Here is a 26,974-nt window from a genome sequence, read left to right on the forward strand (position 1 = left end):
GTGGGAAACCATTCATTATCCCTATAAAAAGCTATTATTTTATTATATTCTTTTAGTTTAGAATGGCTTGCGGAGACTAATGGTAATTTGGGGAGAGGGGCTGAAACACCCCTTCCGGAGCCCAGGATGGGGAGGTGGGAAGACCCCGGTGCTTTGCATCATTTTCCCGGTTGAAAGACCCGGGGGACTGGGGAGGGGGCCTTGCAACTCACTCCAGGCTGCCTTGCTCGGGTCGCGGGCACTTCGCCGCGGCAGCTGCGCCGGAAGGGGGCCACCTCCCCCGGGGGCGCCTGGCTGCCTCAGCTCTCGCGGACACCGCAGGGGGATGTCCCTGCTCCCAAGTTCTGGGCGGCCGGGTACCTGCCCGACCTGTCTCCTCCCCTTCTCCAATACCACACCCACGGGACTCTGGTCTCCCCGGGAGAGGGACAAAGCGGGAACAAAGGGGTCTTTGTTCAGCGGCTCCCGGGGGGTGGGAGTCGTGATCGCTCGCGTTTCCCGGCGCCCCTGGGAGACGGACAGGCTCCGTGACTTCGAGCCTCGCCCAGCCTCGAGCGCCGCCTTCCGCGACCCCAGCGCCTGAGGTCAGGTTGCGGCGCCCCGGGCCACCGCGGGTTCTTCCCGGGCGAGCGGGCTGCGCGGCGGCGCCTGGCGGGCTCTGCCGCCCGCGGAGGGACGGTGGGGCTTCTCGGAGCTGGCGGAGGTGGAGGGGGCGGGAGAGGGAGCCTGCGCCCGGCTGAGCCTGGAGGTGGGGGCGGGCTCTGCGAGCGATCTCGGGGCTGTTCCTGCCGGAGCCGTGGCGGCTGGAACCAGCTCCTTCGCTCCTTCCATCCTCCCCCTTCTCTCGAGCGGCCCCATCACCGCGTCGGGCCCCCCTCCCCTGCCGTCATCACGCTCCCCGTCTCCCTTCTTGGCACTTTCCTCTCGAACCATCCTCTGGACAAAGTTTGATGGAGAATTTCACACCACGCTGGAAAAATGCCGGTTATGAAAGGATTACTGGCGCCCCAGAACACCTTCCTCGACACCATCGCCACCCGTTTTGACGGAACACGTAAGTCTTGCACTTCGATGAGTTGCATGGGTTTTTTTTTTTTTGAATGATTTTTCTCCTATAAATTACTTTCGTTCCCACCCTCCTTTTTGCACCAGTGGATTTTGTTTCCTTATGTTCCTGCCGAGGTGTCTTTTGTGCGGAGAATTTTTTTCCTCTCATGGTTCGGTGTAGTATTAACACTTCGGTGTAGCTGGCCCCCTTGACTCTTAGGTTTGGAAAGTCTGGAAAAGAACCTGAAGAAAGACCGACACCCGTGTTCACTGAGGGACCCGTAGTTCCTCGGTTTTTATTAATTTTATGAAGTGAAAATGAAAATTGTCCATATTGGTGAATTGCCAATCTGTCCTTATAGAGTTTCAAGGCTCCGTAAATTATAGGGAGAGTTTGGAATGTTCCTCGTCTATGGAGCTTCATTCTGTGATGTCTTTTGGATAGGCATGATACCATCTGAGTTTAAGAAATGCAACTAGAATCAAGATTGCCAAGTGTAAGCTTCCCGTAGAATTCTAAACGTTGGTTTGTCAGAATCCCGATTCCTGCTTCTCAGGTATTGAGAGGTAGCATACCTTTCAATCTGAAATTATACTAACACTCGAGGAGAGACTGTTGGAGAAGGAGAAGCCGGGCGTTATAAAGGTTGATCTGATCATAAGAGGAAGTTTCAACATAATTTTTTTGAGGGTGAATATTATTGGACGCTTAGCTTGTTTAAGCTTCTGTTTAAAATCAAAGATAAGGTGTGTGGATTCTTGGAGACTGTTGGGAAACGTTTGCAAGTTGTTCTCTTTCAGGACCACGGTCAGGTCCCCGTTCCTTCCCAGGCTTCTCAAACTCCCCTCTTCTTGACCAGTTGGTTTTCCCTGTAATGAGGAGTCTGTACTTTCACCCCCAGCAAAAGCTATCAGTTGGTTTCACTGTGAATATCCACACCTTCCTCCTAGATTATGTTGCTTCTGCTGCTTCTGCATGCTATCTTTCCTTTTCTGCCTGTTACACAAGACTTGTAGAAACTCATTTGTTCTAAAGGCTAGTAGTGATTCAGGCATCATTGTTTTTTAGGATGATGGCATATTTCTTGGAGCTGATGTGAGAGAGCACATCTAACTCTATTTTCACTCCAGTCGTCTGGATACACAGCCTTACTACAGTGGGAAGTAAATCCTGGACTTTCGCGCTTCAGGAGTAGTTGGAAAAGTTTATATGAGGGAGAAATGAACTATTTACTGGATTTTATTCCATTTTAATTTTCAACCACCAGCCTACTCAGGGTAGTTGGTGTGAACATTCTTTCCAGTGTTTTCATCTTTATCTTTAGCCTTTCCTTCCCCTTTTATGTTCTAGATGTGTCAGACTGTATGAGTGAAGTGCAATGCTATTATTTATCTGTCTTCCTTAGATAATAATAGAAAAATATGATAAAATTTCAAACCCCTGCCAGTGACATCATACCCACCACCCAACCACTACACAAAATCACCACTGCTATCTTCATGCATGATTGTGGTTGCTACTATTTATTACCTAGGAACTGATCAGTTTCTAGTGGATGTTTGTTTTTGAAGTTGCAAATTTAAACCCAAAAGACTTTCGATATTGATCACAAGTGCATGTATTGAAAATGAGCTAACTGGTAAATGGTAGTTGCTTATCTCATTGTCATTTCAAGTTGAATGGAACGCAATGTGTTCCCAGCATAGCCCTGGGAATTACTGCAGGGATATATTTAAGTACCAGTTGCTAATGAGAGGGGCTTTGGATCATCTGTGTGAGGCGACCTCTGCCTCTTTCACTATAACATTTGATAGACAGAAGGCATGTAGAGAAAGAATGGTGTACTAGTGAATATAGCTCTTTTTCTATTTTAACTACACATTAATGTGAATAAAATAGAAGGTTAGAAGTTTTAAATCGTTGTTTGGGAAGACCATCATCACATAACCAGCATTCAGAATATTAGTAAAACTAAAACTGTTGGAGATCATGCTTGGTCTGTTCTCCAAGGGTCTGTGGGATTCCTGGAGGGAACCACTTTGTATGAAATCATTCTGAAAATCAGTGAAGCAAATTTCAAAGTAATGAGTGACATAAAGTTTTACTTCAGCAAAATTTTGTTGAGAACTTTTAAAGATACCCCTCATCCCAATAAACCCCACTCAAGGAAAGAGGACTGTATCCTCTTATTTGCTTTTCATTTGAATTGGAAGATGACTTGAATAACCTGAAATTAAAAAAAAATACTTTAAGCAAATTTAAGCCACAAATTTTGCTAACATCATGGCATATCATTTTGCCTGCTAAATATTTAGTTTATCTTTTTCTATCTTTTATGTGTTGACACAATTTTATTAAGTATAATTACTATCCCTGAAACTCTTTTCCTATGATCATCCTTCTTTCTGTTGATTTTTTTATAACAGTCATTTATTTTCTTGTGCAAGATAAAACCATTTGAAAGTTTTAAATTAGCAAAATTGCCACTCGCCCAAATAAAAATTATACTGGAGAGTGCATAATGTTATTATACTCAAAATGTAATGTGTTTACTTGGTACATTTTCTGCCTTGTTAGGTATATTTTATAGTCATGTTTCTTATTTTGTTTTATTTTGGACAATATCATTGAAAAAATAAGAAAGCAAACAATAACCCTAGCAAATCACCTTGCTAACTTAACCACCATGAAATATTATTATTATCTTTATTGATTTAATACTGTAATGGAAAATAATAAATCTTAAAACATCATGTAAAATTTCTCCCAGGAAAAATTAAATATATGACAAGAAAAGCCTATAACATAATCTTACTAATTTATCAGTTATTATCATCACAGGGCAACATAAAATAAGTTAATAATATATTTTATCACCTAGTGACACTTTATTATTGAACATAATAGGATACTTTTTCTTTTTAATATTTAAGAAGTGAGCTGATGGTCAGGATTGAAAGTCAATAGTGGACCATTAATTGAAACTTTTTTCTCATATTCAATATAATTTTAAAAAACTATTGGGGGCTTCCCTGGTGGTGCAGTGGTTTAGAGACCGCCTGCCGATGCAGGGGACACGGGTTCGTGCCCCGGTCTGGGAAGATCCCACATGCCGCGGAGCGGCTAGGCCCGTGAGCCATGGCTGCTGGGCCTGCGCGTCCAGAGCCTGTGCTCCGCAACGGGAGAGGCCACAGCAGTGAGAAGCCCACGTAATGCAAAAAAAAAAAAAAAAAAAAAAGATCCCGCGGGCGGCAACTAAGACCCAGCAAAGCCAAATAAATAAATACTAAAAAAAAAAAAAAAAACTATTGGAAAATATAAATCTTTTCACATAAAACTACCCTGACATATATTTACTCTTGAAATATGTTCTCCTGGTTTATGTTTAACTGAATGTAAATGAGACTTAGAAAAACTAAGAAGCTTGCAAATATTGAATATGTGTACCCCATTTAGGGGAAAAGGGTAACTCCAGTGAAATTCTTTGACTCATTGCATATAGCCATACTTCTCACTTGAAACACTTAAACACATACACATACACACACACACACAATCTTAACATTATGACCTGCATATAGTTTATTTTTACATCGTTCTTTTTTTTTTTACACATTTAATATACTTAAAAAAATCCTTTCTGAATAGGCTTTTGCTTTAAGTACATGAATATTAATCTGGACAAAGGGAAATGATAATAACAGAACACATAAGTACATATTTTAAAAAATAGTTTTTCAGTACAAATATTTGCCACAGGGTACCATTTGAGAAAAACACATTTCTTTGAGGATATAAAACTTTCAAAGGGAAGTGTCCATTTTCCAACAAAATGGTGCATTAGCCTACATTTTCCAGTCACATCAAAATTTGGCAAGAACAATTCTTTCTCTTTGGGGTTAGTGAGACAAGATCTAAGCTCCAAAGGAAGTTTGTAGCCCAGTAGACTCTATCAAGGAGATTCCATTCAAAGTATTCAGAAATAATGGTGGTTTAGACATTCATTTGTATTTGCATATGTTTTATGTACTCCTGTTCAAAATGGTCCAAGGAAATTTGTTAAATTGAAACGCTTCCTTTCCAGAGGAAACTCAATGGAGTTTCTTTTCCCCTTTATACTTTCATCAAGGTACATAGATCTCTTAACTTCAGAAGCATAGAGAGAAGGGTAATGTACCCAATGCTGTAGGAAAGGGACACAATAAGGAAGGGGACAGTGGGGACTTCCTAAGTCTTTGCTGGGTTGTAGTTAGAAGAATATCATCAGAGGTATTTGGCTAATAAAAAAGAATGAGCTTCATTATGTATGGGTCTGTCTGTAAAAGGCTGTTACATGAAAACATTCAAAGAAATACCTAGCACTCCATAGATATCGCCCCACAAATGGGAGTTCATAAAGACTCGTTTGTATTTTTTGCATGCCATGAGTAGTCTCTTATTCCCATTCTGTATGTTTAGAGAGACAGTTCCCACGTCAGTTTTCTATTTCCGGATACTGAATTACCACGCATTCAGTGGCTTATCATCTCACACTTTCCGTAGGCCAGACATCCAGGCAAAGACTAGCTGGGTCCTGTGCTCAGGGCTTCCGGAGACTACAAGGCTGAAACCAAGTTGTCAGCTGAGGCTCGAGGCCCCCTTCCAAGCTCTCGTGGTTGCTGGCAGAATTTAGTTCCTTTTCTCAGCAACTGGAGGCTTCCTTCCGCCTCCTGACACACGGCCTCTTCCCCAGGCCCTCTTACAACAGAACAGCTTACTTCTTCACAATTACTCAGCCATAAAAAGGAATGAAATAATGCCGTTTGCAGCAACATGGGTGGACCTAGAGATGATCATACTAAGTGAAGTCAGTCAGACAGAGAAGGACAAATATAGTATGATATCGCTTATATGTGGAATCTGAAAAAAGGGTACAAATGAACTTCTGTACAAAACAGAAATAGACTCGCAGAGGTAGAAAACAAACTTACGGTGACTGGGGGAAAGGGGAGAGGTGGGATAAACTGAGAGATTGGGATTGACACACTACTATCTATAAAATAGGTAAGCAATAAGGACCTACTGTATACCACAGGGAATTCTACTCAATACCCTGTAATGGCCTGTATGGGAAAAGAATTTAAAAAAAGAGTTATACATATACATATGTATACATATACATATACATATGTATATGTATAACTGATTCACTTTGCTGTACACCTAAAACTAGCACAACATTGTAAATCAACTATACTCCAATAAAAATTGAAAAAAAGATCAGCAGGAATGCCTGTCGTTTAGAAGCTCACCTTGGTCAGGCCTACCCAGAATAATCTCCCTTTTGACTCAAAGTTGACTGATTATGGATCTTAATTACATCTGTAAAATCCCTTCTAAAATAATATGACCTGTTCAAACTCAAGGGAAAGGGACTAGATGGAGTGTTTACACAAGGGATTAGGAATCTCGGGAGCCAGTTTAGAATTCGATCTGCTACCGGTGCTGTCCCATTGCTGTACTATTATACGAAGCCTAACGTTCTCACATCTGTTCTTCTGTGAAGCAGATTTATTGAGCATGCTCTATGTAATTCTGTACGCACGTAAACTCTGCTGAGCTTGCATCAGCAGAGTTTGTGAATGTAAGGCCCAGCTCACTGGAGGGAGGGTTTTTCTTTATATTTGGTGATGGCATATGAGTCAACCTAGCCTAGCCGTGTTAGTCAGCTGTGTTAATCAGATTCTTCATTCTCTGATCTACAAGTAATGTGGGAGACATAGGGATATTTTCAGAATATTAATCCCAGTCTCTTGACAGGGTGCTTCTTCTTTCCAGATAAGGAAGGTTACATGGGGTCTGTTGGTCTGTGTACGGGTATCTTAATCTGCACTGGCGGGTGAACCAGTCCACAAATGTGGCATCTGCAAAGGACGCAAGACAGGTCCTTGTATTCTAAGGTGACTGAGCTGCTTCCACTTTATTTACCTTCTTAACCAGTTCTGTTACTGGGTTCGTATGTGGACTGTTTTGAAACAGTATGTTTTCCATCTTTTTCTTATGCTTCTAACCATGTTTCAGATTTTAAGAAACTCCCCATTATGCACTCTTATATTGAGGTTGACTGAGTTAAATTAAATAACTTTCTTTATGTAAACTTTATTCCAAGTTTACTAAAAAAACAGAAAAAAAGAATGAACAAGAGAGGGAGAGGGAGGAGAGAATAGAGAAGAGGGATAAGGAAAGAGGAATTATTTATTTTCATTCTTTTGACTTTGGAGATGAATTCTTTATCTTACAAAGGACTTATTGCATGGGTTCTCAAAACTTCCCTGCAATGAACAAAGTGTTTGATTTACAAAAATTTGGATTTAGGTATTTACCAGAAATGCATTTCTTTGGACGGGTGAGATATACAAATAAGAAGAAAAATTTTATTATGTAGTCTTTAAAAATACCAGATAATTTTGTTTTGACATCATCATATAGAGTAAAATAGATAGCTAACATGTTAAGAATAGAAGTTATACCCACAATTTTTTCTAGGCTCTGGCATTTGGTGTTGCCTGTAGACCAGATCCAACACATATCTGGGAGGGCACAGGCTCTCTTAGGAAATCTTTACTTTATTCAATCAATCAAACATTTCTTCAATGCTATTTAATCCATGCTGACTATATACAAAGCCATTATGCTAGGATCTTTGGGAAAAATCATGCTTGTCCTTCTCTCAAAGAGGTCAATAAAAGTATGCACAAATTACCATCACATAGGTTGGAAGGGGATGCGGCTGTTCAGGGTGAAGGACTGTGTACATTTAGATGAGGGAGGAATGATTTCCTCTGGGGGGGAATGAGCTGGGGGGAGTCATATAGTAAATGACTTCTGGGTGGGAATGATTGGCTCATATATGATAAGGGCAAGAAACAGTATTCCATTTACTTGGTCAATTTGTGCAGCACTTGTTCTTGAGGCTGGAAAGGGGGGCATTTAAGGAGGATACCAAGTATCTTAGAGGACGTGAAGGGGGCAGTGTAGAGGCAACGGGACAATGGAAACTCAATAAGGCCAGACGAGGAACATCTTTGAAGCCAGGGTGCTTTGTCATAATAAGCCATCGGAGGTGGTAGACCCATGTCTCGGTAAGAGAAATGTGTTGTCCTGTATGCCTGGTGTAAAAGCTCTCAACCTTCCCATGTTGTACAGGCTGATGCATGATACAGGAGAAATGTCAGTCTTGAAACTGAAGATATTTCTTCTTCTTTTTTTCTTTTTTTTAATTGAAGTATAGGTGACATACAATATTATATGTTACAGGTGTACAATAGAGTGATTCACAAATTTTAAAGGTCATATTCCATTTATAGTTATTATAAAATATTGGCTATATTCCCCATGTTGTACAATATATCCTTGTAGCTTATTTTATACCTAAGAGTTGTACCTCTTAATCCCTGACCCCTATATTGCCACTTCCCCCTTTCCTCCTGAAGTGTTCATTCTTTCTAGCTAGAAATTACTTGCAGCTTTCACAAGAGTTTTTACCATTTTTTCAGCTTCTACCCATTAAGGTTTACAATACTTAGTGTCTGAATTTTAGCTTGGGTTCTCTGGACAAAGCTGAGAGTCCCTCAAGCCCATGGGCCTCAATTGGAAACAGTTACATTGGCTTGGTCTTGCCACTGAAAAAGCAAGATATTGTACTGTGTGTGTGTGTATCTGGCCCCTATGTCTAGATGCTTTTAATTAACTATTTTCTTAAAACATTTATTTTATATTGGAATGCAGTTAATTAACAATGCTATTTAGTTTCAGGTGTACAGAAAAGTGATTCGGTTATACATGTAGAAGTATTACCTCTTGCAGTGTTTCCAGGTGTGCATACCAAATCACTAAGACACTTCTTACTATCTGTCCTAATAAAGGCTTTACACTTGAACAAGGGTCCCCTATTACGCAGCGGAATTGAGTGTTCTTCATTTGCTTATGGATGTCTGCTCTGCCCAGGAAGCTAACTTTCTCTTAGGAAAGGGAAAGATTGATTTCTGACCACAAGGTGAGTGCTGTTCTCCTCCAGGGCTGCTCACCCCTGTGTTGTACTGTAGAATGACGCCTGTGGAAAAGAAAAAGAATTGAGGGTGTGCTAGAATTCCATCCCTGTGAAGCCACTGGAGAAATGCCAACAGACAGAGGTACAGAACTGCAACATCTGCAGAGAAGTCCGTTCACCCAGGCCATACATATTTGCTGATACAGTCTAAACACTAAGTTTTAAAATCCATTTTGGTTTAGCAGAGCCTACAAACAAAAATGATGAGACTTCAACTTTACCTGTGTTATAGTTCATACTTAGCAACTGGAGTGATTGAAGAGTTTTCTCAGTAATTTAAACAGTCAAACATAGTTCTTGCCTTATAAATTCCCTGGAAGATAAATTTTGCTTTCCTTTTTAGCTGTTAATACAACTATCCATCTCCCTCAAGCCCTTCAAAATTCACATGTCCCCAAATGAACTAATAATCTTTTCTAGCCCATGAAGCCTATTTATTCTCTGGCCCCATAATTGGCATTACCACCCACCCATTTCTTCAGGCTAGAAATCTGAGTCGGCCTCGACTGCGCATGCATCAGATTGGTTATCAGGTCTTTGAGATTTCACTTAGAAATGCCCTAATTTGTCTTCTCATCTCCCTCTTCCTTGCTTTTACTTTAGTTTGGATCCTGTTTCTTAGCGACACAATTGCAACCTTACTCTGTCTAGACTCCCATGGCCATAAGCTCTTATCTGACCCGCTTGTGCCCCCTTCAGTCTGCATTGTCCCCAGAGTGATTTTCCTTAAAAGCACTATCATCATTTAATCATGTAACTGCCCACCGGTTCCCTGATACCTCTTGGAGGATGTCCAAAGCCCTTTGGGTCATCTAACCCCAAGATGATTTGGCAGCATCTTTTCCAGCCACTGCCTCCTGAGGCTGCAGACATACTCACCCCAAACACCCCACTTGCTCATCCTGGGCCTCTGCATGGCACCCATCCTGAAGGTCCCCTTCTGTCCAAACTCTTTCTGTGAGGCTCCAAGTAGAGCCAGGTGACATTTCCTCTCTGCTGCCATGTTACCTTGCCCATCCCATCCCTCCAGTCAGCTCCTCTGTGTGCTCTAATGATCTGCTTTCGGATTTCAGCACTCAACCATCAACTCCTTCAAATCTTCCTCACTTGGACTTATACTTGGAAGAAAGTGTTTGCTCAATAAATGTTTTTTTGGTAGAAGAATTTCATATTTCTTAAAGGCCAGGTCTATATATTAATTGTCTTTATTTCCCTTCACTGGTAACTGGTACTCCTTTTATACAGTGCTATGTGGTTAAATTTAGTTTCGAGACATAATTCTAGACTGGCTTCTAGCCCCTCATTTTCACATGGTTGAAGTACTAATTTATTTTATAAAACTCTAATGATAATAGTGACTACCATTCAGGGCATGTCTGCCTGCATGCTGTGTGCTGTGCTGGTGCTTTATCTGTTCCTACACAACCCAACACAGCAAGAAGGCAGGCAGTCCCCTTTCTGTTCCAGATGACAGGACTCAAGCTCAGAACTTTTCCAATGTTATCACAGTAGCCTGTGATTTTTCTACTATAGCCTGTGATTTTGCTACTATATCACACTGCCTCGAAAATGTGGTTTTTTAATAGTAAGTATAAACAGACTGGGACAATCTGTGATATCATTTCTAGTTTCTAAATCTTGCAAAAAGGGATTTCTGCTTTAAAGATTTTAGCCCTTTCTAGTTCATATGCTGCTTTGTTTTTCTCTTTTGATATACTATGCTTTAAGTACTTGTCACTTAAGAATGTGTTTAGATTGGTATTTAAGACTCATATCTGGAACTACTAAGTGCACTCACTGTGAAAAGCAGTTTTGTTCATCAAAGAAAATCTACTGTCCATTTTTTTTTAAATAAAGAAACCCATTTTCTTTGAGATTTTGGTGTTTAGAATTTGCTGACTTTAGAACTTCCTTGTGATAGTTTTGTTGTCAGGCTAATCTTTCCATAGAAGATATTCTAATTCTCATGGCTGTTATAGTGACATCATTTTGTATTTTTACCTTGTTAGTGTTTTACAGAGGGAATTCTTCTACCTATTTTGAGTCTGCTTTTATTGGGAGAAATATATTCTCCAGTGTCAGGCACTTTTAACAGCAGTCATTTACCTTTACAATGAACTTACAGTCAGAAATAAGGGTACCTAGCTCTCTAACTCTCAAATCTAATTTAAAGCTCTTTTCTTTTTTCATGTTTTTCTTTTTCTTTTCTTTTGGACAGATTTCCTTATTGTACCTGTGAGTCCAACCAGTTTCTTACTCTAGTTATTGAACTAGAGGGAACTGAGATCAGAGTGCTTTTCAGTCTTTCCATATTTTGATTGTCTAGAAAAAATGATCCATGTAAGAAGTTCAGGTGTTATCAAACTGTCAAGTACCCACTTTGACAGGAAGTAGCTTGTCCTTAAGTGTGATATTCTGGCTATTCCTCCAATGGAGAGAATCATGTAGAAGATTAAATGGGGCATATTTTTTATCTCAATGCAGAAATAAATGTTTCTGTTGTGATTCCATTAATTGTGAAGGAGAATGAATGTCTTGAGACTGGAGCTTTTGTTTTGCATTGTAACTTTTGATTTGAATAAACGTTATAAAATTATTTGGAAGATAGTAATAATAGCTAATATTTGCCTAGCATTTCAGTGTATTCATTCTTTTTTTCCATCTCTTGAATTGCTTTTGAACTAATAGATAAAAAGTGGCTTCCTATTGTAATTTTTAACATACATTTACTTTACTGTAAGTGAAGTTGAGCATTATTTAATATATTTAAGTTCTATTTGAATTTCCTTTCCTGGACATTATTTGTTCATATTCATTGCCCTTTATTAATTAAATTGTTGGCATTCTCTTTTTGACATCTATGAGCTCTTTACAGAATAACAAAATGAATACTTTACTGGTGGTGTTAATGTATATGTTTTCTCCAATTTTGGTGGGATTTTTTCTTTTTATGTAAGTGAATTAATCAATTTTCCTCTTATGATTTCTGTGTTTTGTGTCATACTTAGAGAGGTATTTTCTATTCCGAAATTATTTAAAAAATACATCCTATGTGTTCTACCATAGTTTCATTTTGTATATTAATTTTTTCTCCTCTATTAGTAAGTTCTGTCATTTAATCTATTGAGTACAACGTAGGGATCAAATTTTTCCTTCCTAGATTCCTATCCAATTTTCTAACAATATTTTTCAATAATTAATCTTTTCTACACTGATTTGAAACATCTAGTTTATCATATTCCATATTTCTATATGTAATTATTTCTATATTTTGACTTGCTATCCTATTACATTCATCTATTTTTTTCTTTATGTGTAGTTCCACAGGTTTAATTATAGAAATTTTATGACGTGCATCAAAAGTCCCATTCCATTCTATTTTTCCCCCCAGAATTTTACTTGGCTAATCATACTTATTTGGAAGTCCACAGGAACTTAAGAATCAGATTATATAGTGGGAAAAAAACCCCGATGATATTTTTAATGGAATCTCCCGGAGGAAAATGACATTTTTATAATGTTGAAAATTCATATCCAAAAATTTGCCACGTATTTCTTTCACATCTTTTTTGGGATTCTCAATAAAGCTCTTGCACATTTCTGCTTTATTTGATTCCTAGTAATTTCATCTTTGTAACTGTTATGTAAAATGGATTCTTTTCTTCCACCGTTTAGTTTTTCTAACTCAGCCATGTTTATTTATTTGAAGGCTATTGATTCTTATATTTTATTGTTTTTCTAACCAGCCAGCTTGCTGAGTTTCTATTATTCTTTGTAATAATCTTGCAATTGTTTTTTTGAGGTTTTAAGGTAACAAATAATATTGCCATCAAATAATGAAAAGTTAGTTTTCTTGTTTCCAATTTTCACAAGTCTTACTTTTTGCCCCCTTAATTTTTTTTTTTTTTTTTTTTTGGCTGCATTGAATCTTTGTTACTGTGCGCAGGCTTTCTCTAGTTGTGGTGAGAGGGGGCTACTCTTGGTTGCGGTGCGCGGGCTTCTCATTGCGGTGGCTTCTCTTGTTGTGGACCACGGGCTCTAGGCACAAGGGCTTCAGTAGCTGTGGCACATGGCTCAGTAGTTGTGGCTCGTGGGCTCCAGAGCACAGGCTCAGTAGTTGTGGTGCACGGGCTCAGTTGCTCCGTGGCATGTGGGATCTTCCCGGACCAGGGCTCGAACCAGTGTCCCCTGCATTGGCAGGCGGATTCTTAACCACTGTGCCACCAGGGAAATCCCTGTCCCCTTAATTTTTTTTCTATTGTCTAGTTGTTTTGGCTAGTATTATAAATACTATAAAAATGGTGATGATAAAGAATATCCTTCTTGTTCCTGACTTTAACGGGAATTATTTTAGTGTTTTTCTAAACACTAGTTTGAGAAATAAATATTTTATTATTAAGAGATTTTGTCATGTATTCCTATTTTATTAAGCAATTTTATCAACTCTTTTCATCATCTATTCAAATAATTCTATGTTTCTTGTTGAATTAATTAATTTGGTAGATTCTTTTGACAGATTTTATAATATAAACTATCTTTGCATTCTTTCATTAGAGGTTTCTTGGATGTGTTACTAGGTTTTACTTGTTAATGTTTTACTTAGTATTTCACTTAGAATTTTACTTGTTAATATTTTATTTAGAATTTTAGAATGTGTGTGTGTAATAGTCATTATTTTCTTTGTTTTGCATGTGTGTATTATTGGAATTTTGTTGGGGACCACAGATCCATATCTGTGCTACTTATAATGTAGAGTCATTGGGTTTAGAATTTGTGCCAAATTTTTCTTATTTTAATAAATTATCATTATTTATTACATTGGTGAGGTTTATAATGGTATAATTTACATGTAGTAAAATCACCCCTTATAAGTATATAATTCGATGAATTTTGCAAAATGTGTACAGTCATAAAACCACCACCACAATCAAGATTTGGAACAGTATCTCTCCCCCCTCTCCCCAAGGTCAGTACCCTCCCCCCACTTCCAGTCCCTAGGACAACTAATCTGTTTTCCATCCCTGTGGTTTTGCCTTTTCTAGGTTGTAAGGTTAATCAAATCATACAGTATGTAGCATTTTTTTGTGTGTGTGTGGGGGTGGGGGGTGGGGAAGGTGGAGGTGTCCGCCTTCTTTCACTTGTCATAATGCTTTTGCAATTAAGTAATTTTTTTGCATGTGTCAGTAGTTCTATTTTATTGTTGAAAATTTTATTCAGTTTTTTTTTTTTTTTTTTTTTTTTGCGATATGCGGGCCTCTCACTGTTGTGGCCTCTCCCGTTGCGGAGCACAGGCTCCGGATGCGCAGGCTCAGCGGCCATGGCTCACGGGCCCAGCCGCTCCGCGGCATATGGGATCCTCCGGGGCACGAACCCGTATCCCCTGCATCGGCAGGCGGACTTTCAACCACTGCGCCACCAGGGAGGCCCGCAGTTTTGATTTGAGTCTTCTTATACATGTAGAAAAAAAATGAAGCAACAGTAGTTAATGTATTGATTCAATAGTAGAAGAGCTTCATAACTATTAATACCGTCAGGGTTTTCTATGGAAAATCAGTTAATCTTAATAATACTTGAGTTTTTGCATCAAATTTATGGATATAAGTAAAGCTTTCCAAAGTTTGTTTTATAGAAGGTAAATCATATATTATTTTAAATGTTATTGTAAATTCAGTTAAATGGATGATTAAAAATAAAGTTACTTGTTTTGTGATGAGAAGACAAATGTAGGTTTTGGTAGAGCACAGTGTCATAGTAAAGACAATGTTCATTAAATTAAACAATGTATGGAGAAGGAAGAAATGTTCTTGGACTTGGATGTAGTGAATGCATAGTACATTTTTCTGCCCCCAAAATGGTGCATTCTATCAATCACTGTAGAGGCTGTAATGGTCAAAGTTACCAAATATGTTTATATATGAAGAATTAGTTACAGTAGTTACACTACATGATGTTTGTTAAATACAGAAAAAACATGTGGCATGGCAATACATGGTTTTTCTTTTTACTGTCGTCATCAGTCATAATTTTAAAGTGTCTGAGCCTTTGAATGAATGCTTTGTAAACACTCTAAGTGTCTGACAGTTATTATTCTTTTCTGAATGAACCTTTTATATTTTCTTTTCATTTTATTTGAAATCACTTGAAAATATTTAATCAAAGTATTTAATAGACAGTATCAAAAACTTCATTTTAGTGGATAGCGAGGATTGTAAACCAAACTGTGAGACAAGAATACATTGAAATGTATCACTAGACAAGTAAGGGGAAAAATTAAACAATAAGAGCTCAAACTAAGTGCTAGATTTAAGAATTTTCCTTTGCAATATTTCAACTTGGAAGACTTTTTTGATGAAGCTTCTGTATTTAATTGGATACATTTATCAGTACTGACACTGAATGCAGTTGAAAAGATCTGTGATTTTGCAGCACCTACATTTGACAAAACACTGAAAAGAATTATAGAGATACCTTTTATGATACCTTTTTTATATTATAGAAATTTTTGAAGGTAATTACTCCAAATAAAGAAACATGAGAGGACCAATGAGGTATTTGAACTGAAATATTTACACTTTTCAACATATAGAATTGAGATATTGTCAATGTAGCAAAATTTGGGGGACAAATAGAATTGAGAATATCCTCTGTGTAGCAGAATTTGTCATGTGTCTACAAGGTATTTCAGCAACTACAGAGTATCTTTTCAATGAAAACTTTTCATGGTCTATAGCAAAGAGTTAATTGAAGATGCCCACAATTTCAAATTTATTTACCATAAAATGCATCGTTAAGGAAAATTACAGGCAGTTTTATGGAAAAAAATTTAAATAATATATAGATACAAAAGAAATATTGTTTAGAATAATACCAGCAACTTGGTGTAATAGACAAATATGGCTAAGTACATGACCAATATGTGAAAATATAATGAAAAATCATTGTGCTTAGGTGCTTATTTTATTTTCTGGTAATATATAGATACTATCTCATAGAAATAATACTATGTTTCAAAATAGTTTTGGAAGAAAGAAAGGTTATAGGTTCACTGATATAGTAGAGCTAGTCAAAAATAAAAAAAGTAAATACTTTAATAATTATATAATTTTATTCTTTGATACCTATTTTCACTTTCAAAGGGATCCCCAAGTCATCCTATGATATGCCCACCTCATAACAAGATATTCACAGCTGTTTGAAATACTGCTTTTTGACCTCCTTAGGTCTCCAAGTACAAATTTCTTTAAGTTAGACTTTTTATACAATTTACTTTTGATACTATCTTCTGAGGTAGACTGATGAAGTTGGGGAAATTTTATCCCCCATTTGTAATTGTTAATATAAATATTAAAATAAATTTTCATGTGTTTATATAACACTGTTTGCTATCTCTTTAATTTTGTTATACCAGATACCTTGAATGGAAGTGACTTGGGTCGCTATTGGCCTGTGATTATTCCTAAATATTTTTATTGTCATTTATTTATTATTTATTTTTTGCCATTCTATAACTTTACTGAACAATCAGCAGTTAGTTCTCATCCACATTAACTGTCTGTAGATTTTTGAAAGTGGTGGCAGGTACATAGGTAACCAGCGTATAGAGCTTGTTTGGTGAATCTTCATCTTCATTACGTTTTCTGGACAACCGCACATGGATACGGTATGGGACATTCCTTATTCCTTTGGCACAGCAGCTTTGTTGAGCCGGGTGTCAACGCGTACATCTGGAGTTCCCATTTCCTTCACGGCAAACTTCTGGATTTCTCTGAGCACCCGAGGGGCATGCTTCTTGAAAGGCACTCCAGGGATGTGCTTGTGAATGTTGATAGTGTGTTCTCTGGTCACCACCTCCTTGATGGCGGACCGGCCCTCTTCTTCTCGCCGCGCTTCTTTGCCGGAGCCATCCTGACGGGCTATTGTCCCTATTTTAGAGAAGAGGACGCAGAGGACCCTAGAGAGCCTCAATATTTTGTCTCAAACTGGTACATGAAAGGGACGGACTCTTATTCTTATCCTTCAATTGCAAAACCCATGTTCTTCCTTCAACTTTACTCTGATTTTCCTTTGAAAGAAGAAAAAGGGAGGAGAATTGACATTTAGTGAGTAACCATGAACCCAATGCTATGTTTGGTATTTTCACCTATATTAGTTTATTTAATCTCTGCAATAGTGAAAGGTAGATGTTTTTATTCCTACTTCATGGATAGGGAAATTGAAACCCAGGAAGGCTGAATAAATTGCCAAAAGTCACACACTTTACAGGTAGTGAAGCTGGAATTTACACATTTTGTTTTGACTAAGCAGTCTGGGTTTAATTAAAAAGACAAAAAATTGGGGCTTCCCTGGTGGCGCAGTGGTTGCGAGTCCGCCTGCCCATGCAGGGGACACGGGTTCGTGCCCCTGTCCGGGAAGATCCCACATGCCACGGAGCGGCTGGGCCCATGAGCCATGGACACTGAGCCTGCGCGTCTGGAGCCTGTGCTCCGCAACGGGAGAGACCACAACAGTGAGAGGCCTGCGTACCAAAAAGACAAAAAATTGGAGCTAAATTGTAAGGCATTCAGTTTATTAGGATTAAGATCTTAATGGTTATGGTTGACTTCACTTTGAGATATAAACCACTTTTGTGCTTTTTAAGAACACACCATTTGGGAAACTCAATTCAGAAAGTTACAAAGTGGCAGTGTTTTATAAACAGTAGTTAGTGGATTGTCCAGGAATTTACTTCCCTTGTTAGAATAAATACCCAAAATGGTTTCTTGTTATGTGAGGGGTCATAGCTGTTGATGCTGGAGATAACTTGAGTGCCACAAGCCTAGAGTTATCTATAGAACAATGTTACACTAACTTGAATTTTAAAATGCTTCTGGCCAGTCACTGTTTGCATAGGAGTGGGAGGGGATGGAGAAGGGTGGAATCACAAAGAAGCATGAGAAAGCTTTTGGGGCTAGGTAAGGTGCATCTGCTGTGTTCGTAACCTCCTATTTCTTTGTTTCCCTTCTTTAACAGTTCCCCAAACTCTATCTCACATGTACACTCTTATAGATACACACACACACACACACGTGCGTGCACGCACACACAATTTATAATTTAGTATCACTTCAATTAAATGTTAATTGCTCCCAAAGTATAGTATCTTATATAATGTAATCGTTTCTCAGGCTTAAAGAATTTACAACATTTTCCAATACCAGAGAGTTAGATGGGGAAGAGATTTTGGAAATGTGAAATGGCTTGTGTTTTTTCCGTGAACTTGCTTAAGAATGCTCAAAGCTGAATGTTCAACGTGTTTTAGCAAGAGTATGAGTCCCTGTGGCATGGATTTTAAGGAAAGATACTATTCCCAGCCACATAGCCTCTTTATTGGTCTTACTTGTTCTAATGTCCTCATTTATTTGTTTTTATAAATTATATATATTTCTGTGAGCCACATGAATAATTTGTTTTTTGGAACAATTCATCATATAAATAAACATAAGTTTTAAGAAAACTTGTTTTTGTTTTTGTTTTCTGAGAGACTTTTTCACTGGCTTAGAGTTTTCTAGGTTAAATTAGGTCCTTTGGAGGATGCAGCTCATATTTTTTGCTCTTATTCTTTCAAATTTATAAGATTGCTTATTTTTCAGTGACCAGAGGGGTAGAAACTAAGATTCAGGGAAAAATGAATGATCCATCCTAGCAACATATTTTTCAAGTTGTCATTTGTTGAGGGTGGATGCAAATGGCAAAGATACATGGCTTTCCTTCATTTCTTCTTCAGTTTTCACATAGATATTCAGTAGCTTGAATCTATAAATAAATGAGCCTATCAGGAGTAAGATGCCATGAATGACAGATCTCCTCTGATCACTAAATTCACTTAAATGATTTCATGTATACTTTTAAATTCGTATCTGTGACACTTTTTGAAGTGGGCAAGGAAGTGCCTCCATAGCCAAGTTTACACAGAAAAATGAGAAATATCTCATTAACCCAGAGTGAGGAAGGCTTTTGGTGGCCTCTATAAAGTGAGAAGCTGAAATGGGTTTTGAAATCTAGAAGAATAGCTCACAGGTAACTTTGCTGTGTTCGTGCGCAGATGAGGCTCATAGAGATAAAGCATTTAGAGAAGAGGGAGCAGGGGAGAAAGGCACAAACTGTGTGGACGTAGGCATCATGGCAGAAGGACACACTGAGTCATTAATCTGAGCTATTCACAGTGGATAATTCATGAGAAAAGGATAGAACATTTAGACCAATATTTAAATAAATTCACCTAAGAAGGAAGGAATTATATATATGACTATGATTCTCTTGACCACTGCATATTCTATATATTGCAATTCATCCCCAAAGAAAATAATTCTCTTTGCTTCCCCAGGACTTAAGTGTGCACAAATTCTCAGCAACTGTTTATGAGGTTTGACATCCCAAGGTTCCCACAGGCAATGTTATTTATCTTTTTTTTTTTAAACATCTTTATTGGAGTATAATTGCTTTACAGTGATGTGTTAGTTTCTGCTTTATCTGTGCTAGTATCTAGCACCTGTGTGTTAGACTCACATTCCTTTTTCCCCTCCCATCACCACTGTGATTCCTTCCCCTCAGTATCCCTACCACCACCCTCACATCATCTCATTCTCTCTCTTCTCTCTTCTGTGCCTAAAAAAATAAAGAGAGAAAGGAAAAGATGAAGGGTAGATACCGTGAGGCAGGTAATGTTTCCTCCTTCCTCTTCCATGGCCTCCCCTCCAGGCTGCATCTCTGCATGGCATGGTTTCTTCCCTCAGCTCAGTGGTGTTTGACATCTTTACCTCTGACCTTGGTACTAGGCTTTAGAAGGCAACGGTACTTTAAGGAGTTTTTTCTGTCTATTTTCAAATACAGTTGAACAGAGTAACTTTTTTTTTTTTTTTTTTTTTTTTTTTGCGGTACGCGGGCCTCTCACTGTTGTGGCCTCTCCCGTTGCGGAGCACAGGCTCTGGACATGCAGGCTCAGCATCCATGGCTCACGGGCCCAGCCGCTCCGCGGCATGTGAGATCCTCCTGGACCGGGGCACGAACCCGTTTCCCCTGCTTCGGCAGGCGGACTCTCAACCACTGCGCCACCAGGGAAGCCCCAGAGTAACTTTTTAAACAAAAAATATGATGATTTCCTCAAAAATCATATTAAAAACGCCTCCAAAGGATTCTATAGACATTAAGAATTAAGTTTCTGCAGTTCTCCTGGCAAGTTCATAAATCTCAGGACCCCCCTCTACTTTTAGGGAAATGGAAAAATACCTTGAGTGAGGTCAGGCAAGCCAGTCAATAGTTAAGGATATACTTGAAAAGCCCTAATTGGGATCTCCTTCACTTTTTTGAGGAATATTGATTTTTTTTTTATGTTCTCAACCTTCAGAACTAAATCAAAACTGAATTTTCATGTTTTCATGAGTTGATTTTCCCATTGTGTCTTAAAGCATGTTCCTTATTCAATCTGCCTGATATCTACTACATGTTTTAGAATGTAATTAATAAAAATATTCACTATCCTCAAGGAAGTGATATCCAGCCTAGGTGATGAATATGAGTGTTATTTCCAATAATAAAGTCTGGAGACTGTTATAATGGAGAAACATATAACATTTGAATTATTTTGACTTCTATATAGTAAAAATTTTATGCCTGTTTTCTTTAAGAAAAGAAAATTTTGAGTCTATAATTGTTTTGTTTCTGTTAGTGAAAAGAATTGCAAAAGAAAGTAATATGCTAATGTACCCCTTTGAATTAGACACCAATCATTTTATGTTTTATTTTAGAGAGTCTTTGACCAGCTCATTCATGAGAATGTGCTTTCTTCTTCTCTTCTCCTTCTTCTTCTCCTTCTCCTTCTTTTTTCTGATGGTGAATCTGGCCTCCTTACCCCAGATGAAGTGCCATGAATTTTAAAGGACATCCCCACACTGAGATAAATACTTTCAGAGTCCATACATTTTATAATGGATTAGCTTGTTCTAAATATAGTAATTTAGAAATACTCTCTTCACATTTAGCTAAAAATATATGAACTTGAAGAAGTTCATGATTTGAAACACATGCAGAATAACTGTTTTGTTATTTTATCACACACTTTTTTTCTGTACTCATTCTTTTATTTTATATTGGCAATGAATACTTCAAGTGACTCTAAATAGTTGAGATGCCACTTTATAATAATATTTTCTGTAAACTCCATGAGAACATAAAGACAAATTCTTCCACACTTTCTAGTATGTTTCTTCTGGAAATACTGTATTATCACCTTTGATCACTTCTAATATTAAAGTTGGTTTATTGTCTTGATTTTTCTGTGGATCATATGTTTATCCAATTAAATGTAAAGGCTGATTGTAAATTGGTTCTCCTAATATGCTCTCTGACATTTCAGAGGGGAAAAAAACCCCTGTGAGCTATTTATATTTACATTTGAATTCAAGTACAAGTTCTCATACAGTACAGACTTCACCTTAGACAATTTCCTCAACTAATATACTTTCAGCAGCTGTGTGGGAGTTTAGGATCAATTTAGCTACATTAGCTTGTTTACAAATAATGCTACCTAAAATGATAAAAATTCAAATCATGATGTCAGTACTTCCTCTGGACTTGTTTCCTATTATTAGGATTTTCTCAGAAAATGTGTGCTGCTGAGTTGGGGGTGAAATATTTGTTTACCTCTTGTTCTCTAATATTTCACTCTGTTTTTACTGTCAAGTAGATTCAGAAGGCCTTCTCTAATCACTAAAAGAGACCTGAAGAATTATCCTGTTTCAGCTTCTTATTTGAAGATAAGGAAAATGAAGCTTAGAAAGGCAACATGACTTGTCCAGGGTCACATAGCTGGTTAGAACCCATGCTTTTTTATCCAGTGTCATGTTCGTTCTGTAGGTGAATAAGTGAAATTGAGAGAATATTTGACTTTGAGACTCTAACGTGTCTTTTCTATGTAGACTTTTATTCCACGGGAAATGTCATTTCTACCCAGACTCTTATTCCATGGAAATTGGTGTTTAAGTTTAAAATAGTAAATATCTTAGAAGTTGTGAGATTTGCTTGGACAACAGTGACTAAAATGATAACTTTTAAGTATTTTCTAAGAAAATACATTGTAGATAATGTAAAGTTGAGGTTAAGCAAAAGCAGAAAAATGAAAACATAATGAAGACTCAATAAAAAACAGAAGACCTATTAAGGTTTAAAACATGATTCTGAGTCTTCCAGATTTCTCATGAGAGGCCATGTCTACCTTGGTACCTTGGTAGAAATTGTTCTCTAAGAATATTCTATGAATTCTTTTTCATTTAGATACTAACACCCTTGATTACTGGTTGAGTTTTAAGCCTTATACTGGATGTTTTGCATGTTCCATTGGGCACCACTGTTCTCTTAGGTTAGACTCTTCTTTTTTGCCCTCTGAAGCAGAAATGGCCTTTAGTAGCCATCCCTGAAGGTGAACACAATGGAGGAGAAGAAGAATCATTTTTTAATTTTCATTTTGGCAAGTTAAAATTACCTTACTGAATCAGTGTTTTGGGATTTGGGTTAAGGTTCCAATATCCAAAAGTAATAAATAATTGACACTAAGTTAAATATCTGTATTCCACATGTCATGAAACTATTGTTGTCTTTGTGGGTAGTCACATCCTGGCCGTAGAGTGACTTTTCTTCCTAGGAGCTTGCAGAACTTCATCCAGTAACATTCCAGTTGGGGGTGGGCATACAAACGTGGACAAAGCACTGTTCTTGAAAGGTACCTTCCCTGACTGCTTTAGCTTACAGGACTCTCTCCCCTTTTTCCCCAGTACACATAGTACTTCCTTCTACATCATTCTGCACTACTTTATAATATATATAACTTTTCTTGTCTGAGACACTGTAAGCTTTTTTAGAGTGGTGCTTTTATTTTTGTAAATTCAGATATTTATTAACTTGTTGCCAAGTCAGAGCAATGATCCATTCAATAACTGTTTACTGAGCACTTACTATATGCCAGACACAGTTCCAGGTACTAGGGATATAGGTGTGAAAGATTCAGGAAAAGCCCCTTCCTTCATGAGTCTTCTATTCTGATGGTGAGGGTGGGAGGAAACCCTAAACACACAACATGAGTTAAGAGAGACATACACAATATTAAGAAAATATAAGGGAGAAGAAGAGTAAACAAGGGGAAAAGAGGTTGTTTCTTTAGATAGGATGATCATAAAAAGGCTCTTTCAAAGTGACGTTTAAGCTAATACTTAAATAATGAGTATAAACCAGCAATGGAAAGATTAGGGGTAGGGAAAGAATGTCCAAGGCAGATAGTTCATGAGGGGGAGAGTGATATGAAGCAAGTTGTGAGTGATAACAACAGGCTGAATCATGCAGGGCCATATAGGGCCATGGAGGAAAGGAGTTTGGATCGTGTTCAAATGGAAACAGGAAGCCAGTGTAAGATTTTGGGGAACAGAGTGGTATTATCACTTTGGCTGTACTGGGAGAAAACATTGTAGATAGACACGAATGGAAGCCAGCTCTTCATATATTTTATTGTCTTCTATAGACCTGGATGGAAAGCAGTCTTCTTGATGGGTCCCTTTGGATCGTGTGGGTTTTTTTGTGCGTGTATGTGTATGAGGGTGTCTTGGGGAGGAGTAGGATGTGGGTTATTCTTCTATATGCAAGGGTAATTAGAGATATGGGAGGCACTGAGTGAGTCGAAAAGGATCTTGATGACTGAGGGAGCAATAGAACTTGAAGGAAAAGACAGACTGTATTTGAGAGAGGAAGTCAAGCAGGTGTGATGGGGCAGGCAGGTGGCCAGGGAAAGGAAGAGGACAGACCTGGACCTGGGCAGGCAGGGACTCACTATGATACAGGTGGGTTGAAGGCCGACTTGAGATAGTTTAATGAACACAATGAATTTCCATGTTTTCTTTTTTCCTCCTTTTGTTGGGCCAAAGGTAATATGGGCTAGAGTGATGTGGTCTAATATTATGTAGTCACGTATACACAAAGTACACATACGTACTTTTCATATATTGTCATGTATTCGTCCCAGCAATTTCAAGTTGAGTACTACTCTTCCACAACCCCTTATCCAAAACCCTCGGGGATAGATGGGTCTTGGAATTAAGAATTTTTCAGACGTTAGTTAAGATAATATGATGCAGGTACTAGATGTTACCTAATGCCCTATTGGAGTCTGGGGTGGCACCCTGTAATGAAACATATTAATATATATATATATATTTTTTACTGAGAAATAGTTAATTTACAGTGTTGTGTTAGTTTCAAAGCTACAGCAAAGTGATTCAGTTATACAATTCTTTTTCAGATTCTTTTCCATTATAGGTTATTATTGAGTATAGTTCCCTGTGCTATACAGTAGGTCCTTGTTTTATATCTCTTTTATATAGTAGTGTGTATATGTTAATCCCAAACTCTAATTTATCTCTCCCAAACATATTAATATTTCTGCAGCAAAACATATTGTTATTCACACAATATGGGAAACATTAAGAATATAAGTAACCTCACATCAGTTCAGGTGAGGTTTGCAAATAAGAGAATTTGTGCTAAGCTTTCAAAAAGCTTCCCATTTTCAAAGTTTTTAAAAAAAATTTAGAATCAAGAGATTTTTACTAAGGAGGAAATTAAAGTTTAAGGAATTTAAGTGACTTGTTAAATAGTAGGGCTGGAATTTGAACACCGCCTTGGCTGACCACAAACTCTGTGATCTTAATCACATTATACCACTTCTATAGAAATAATGACCGCTGTTTATAAATAGCTGTCCTGTATATAAAAGCACATACATGTGTATCGAGAGATAGATAGCTATAAAGGAACTACAGTAAAAAAATGCCTGATAATAACTTTAAAATCTAACCATTTTCTGTGGATGAGTACTGTCTCTGTAAATTGTTTTATATTGTTTCTAGCATGGTACCAGCTATAATATTAATGATGACAAAATTATCTTGTGATACGTTGAAGATTTAATTATGATAAATCTAATTAATGACAATTAAATGACTTAATTTTGATAAATGATCTAAATTATGATAAATTTTAAGGACCACATTTTCTCCATTATCCTGCTAATTAACAGAGAAAATTTTGCATAATTATAGATGAAAACAATCTCATTTATCTTAACAGAACTTTAGAACATAAATTCAAGGAGTTGTTTAGGCTGGAGGCCATTGTCTATATTGAGTATTTGCTCTGCTGGAAATAGCCAGCTAAACAATATGGGGCTCTGCAAACAGGGGATGAGGATATTCTAGACTAAGGGAGAATATTGCAGAGATGGAAAGTTCTAGAAATATCTGAAAATGCTAAGATTGTGGTTATTAGAGCATTTAACATGCATTTACTGTGGCGACCAATGACTTTTTTTCTTTCCTGAAATTCTTTTAGAACTGTTTTCTATCTTAAAAGTTACCAGAGAAATATTAGTTTGACTGAAATATACTGATTTTGAGCAGGCAGAGTTATCGTGCTAAAGAAAAGTAATTTTTAAAAACATTATCTATCTTTTGATTATTTAATTTTGTAACTTTATTTCAGACTATTCTATTCCATGTATGTATGTGTATGTGAGTCTGTGATTGTGTGTGTGTGCATGAGGCACAGTTGATCCTCATTATGTGTGGGAGTTATGTTCTCTAAAGTTGCCATGAATACTGAATTAGCAGATACTGAACAGTGTTCCTAGGGGAAATACAGGGTGAGGTTCTACTGAGCCTCTGGTCACCACATTTTTGTCAAGTGATCAGTACATAATTTTGTTTTTCAAAACCTTATTCAATATGTATTGTTGATTCATTAGCCTTGAACTCATGACCTACAGCACTTTAACTCATGGCTGAACAAATGCATCTAACACATATATTTCCTCTGTGAGACATGTCACAACCCTCTCGTGCTTAGGGACACTAGCCAACACTTCAGCACTACACAGGGAGGGGGGTCATTTTAAACAGCAAAATCACCAACAGAGAGCACACACATGAGAAAAACGTGGCACTAACCAGACCATGAAAAGGGCACTTGTTTACAGTATGAGACCTTAAACAAGAAGACAGAATCGTCCTGTCCTACCTCAGGTGAGAACATGACAGGTGACTCTGTGCAGGTCTGAAAGCACAGGTATTGATTTTGTGGTTACAAATACATTTTAATGAGTAAGAAATTCACAAATCAGGAATCCACAAGTAATGAAGATGGACTGCATAAGAATGCACCTGTGACATGTTTTGGTTAGTACAGGGTTGTAATTCTCTCTTGTTATGTTCTGTCTTTTAATTTATGATACTGTTATCGAATGGCAGTGTGCCCAATGCACAGTGAGGCCAAACAAACATAAACATTGGAGTTTGGAGAGGAGAAAGGTTTATTGCAGGGACACTCAAGGAGATGGGTGGCTTATGCCCCCAAAACCCCAAACTCCCTGAAGGGTTTCAGCAAATCACTTTTAAAGCCAAGGTGAGGGAGAGGCATGGTTAGTTGTTGCAGACTTCTTGGTATGGGAATCCTTTGTTCTTGCAGCTGTCCATGTAAGTCAGGTCGTGATGTTTCCGTAAACTTCCAACAAGGCAAATGTTATTCTCTGTTCTTCAACTTTTCCCCTCTATATGAATGGACTTTTAAAGGTCAGGGCCCTGAGGATAGGCTATCCTGTATATTTCAGGCTATAGGCAACATTCTTTTACAGAAGGTGCAGAGCCAGCATGACTAAGCACAGGCAACAAAGCACAAGGGTTAAAGTAAAAGGAACAGATCTAAGATGGAGTCAGATTTGTTCTTCCCTGTTACAGTACTTGGTGGATAGCCAAGCCCATTCTGTA

The 26,974-nt window shown here is 37.8% G+C and overlaps 1 protein-coding gene and 1 pseudogene across 2 annotated transcripts in view; one reads left to right on the forward strand and one right to left on the reverse strand.

Annotated features, from left to right (window-relative positions):
* Window positions 1–978: 978 nt before the first annotated feature.
* KCNH8 (potassium voltage-gated channel subfamily H member 8) overlaps window positions 979–26,974 on the forward strand; it is a gene marked incomplete at both ends in the record, with an annotated part of 333,350 nt that continues 307,354 nt past the window's right edge. The window contains one exon of the mRNA XM_081235814.1: window positions 979–1,054. Coding sequence (XP_081091940.1) covers window positions 979–1,054 — 76 coding nt within the window. The remainder of the gene's footprint in view (window positions 1,055–26,974) is intronic.
* On the reverse strand, window positions 16,657–17,041 carry LOC308617496 (large ribosomal subunit protein eL31-like; annotated as a pseudogene). The gene has a single exon. The product of its transcript is annotated as a large ribosomal subunit protein eL31-like (transcript).

Source organism: Mesoplodon bidens (genome assembly GCF_964165515.1).
Source record: "Mesoplodon bidens genome assembly, chromosome: 5".
Classification (NCBI taxonomy): domain Eukaryota; kingdom Metazoa; phylum Chordata; class Mammalia; order Artiodactyla; family Ziphiidae; genus Mesoplodon; species Mesoplodon bidens.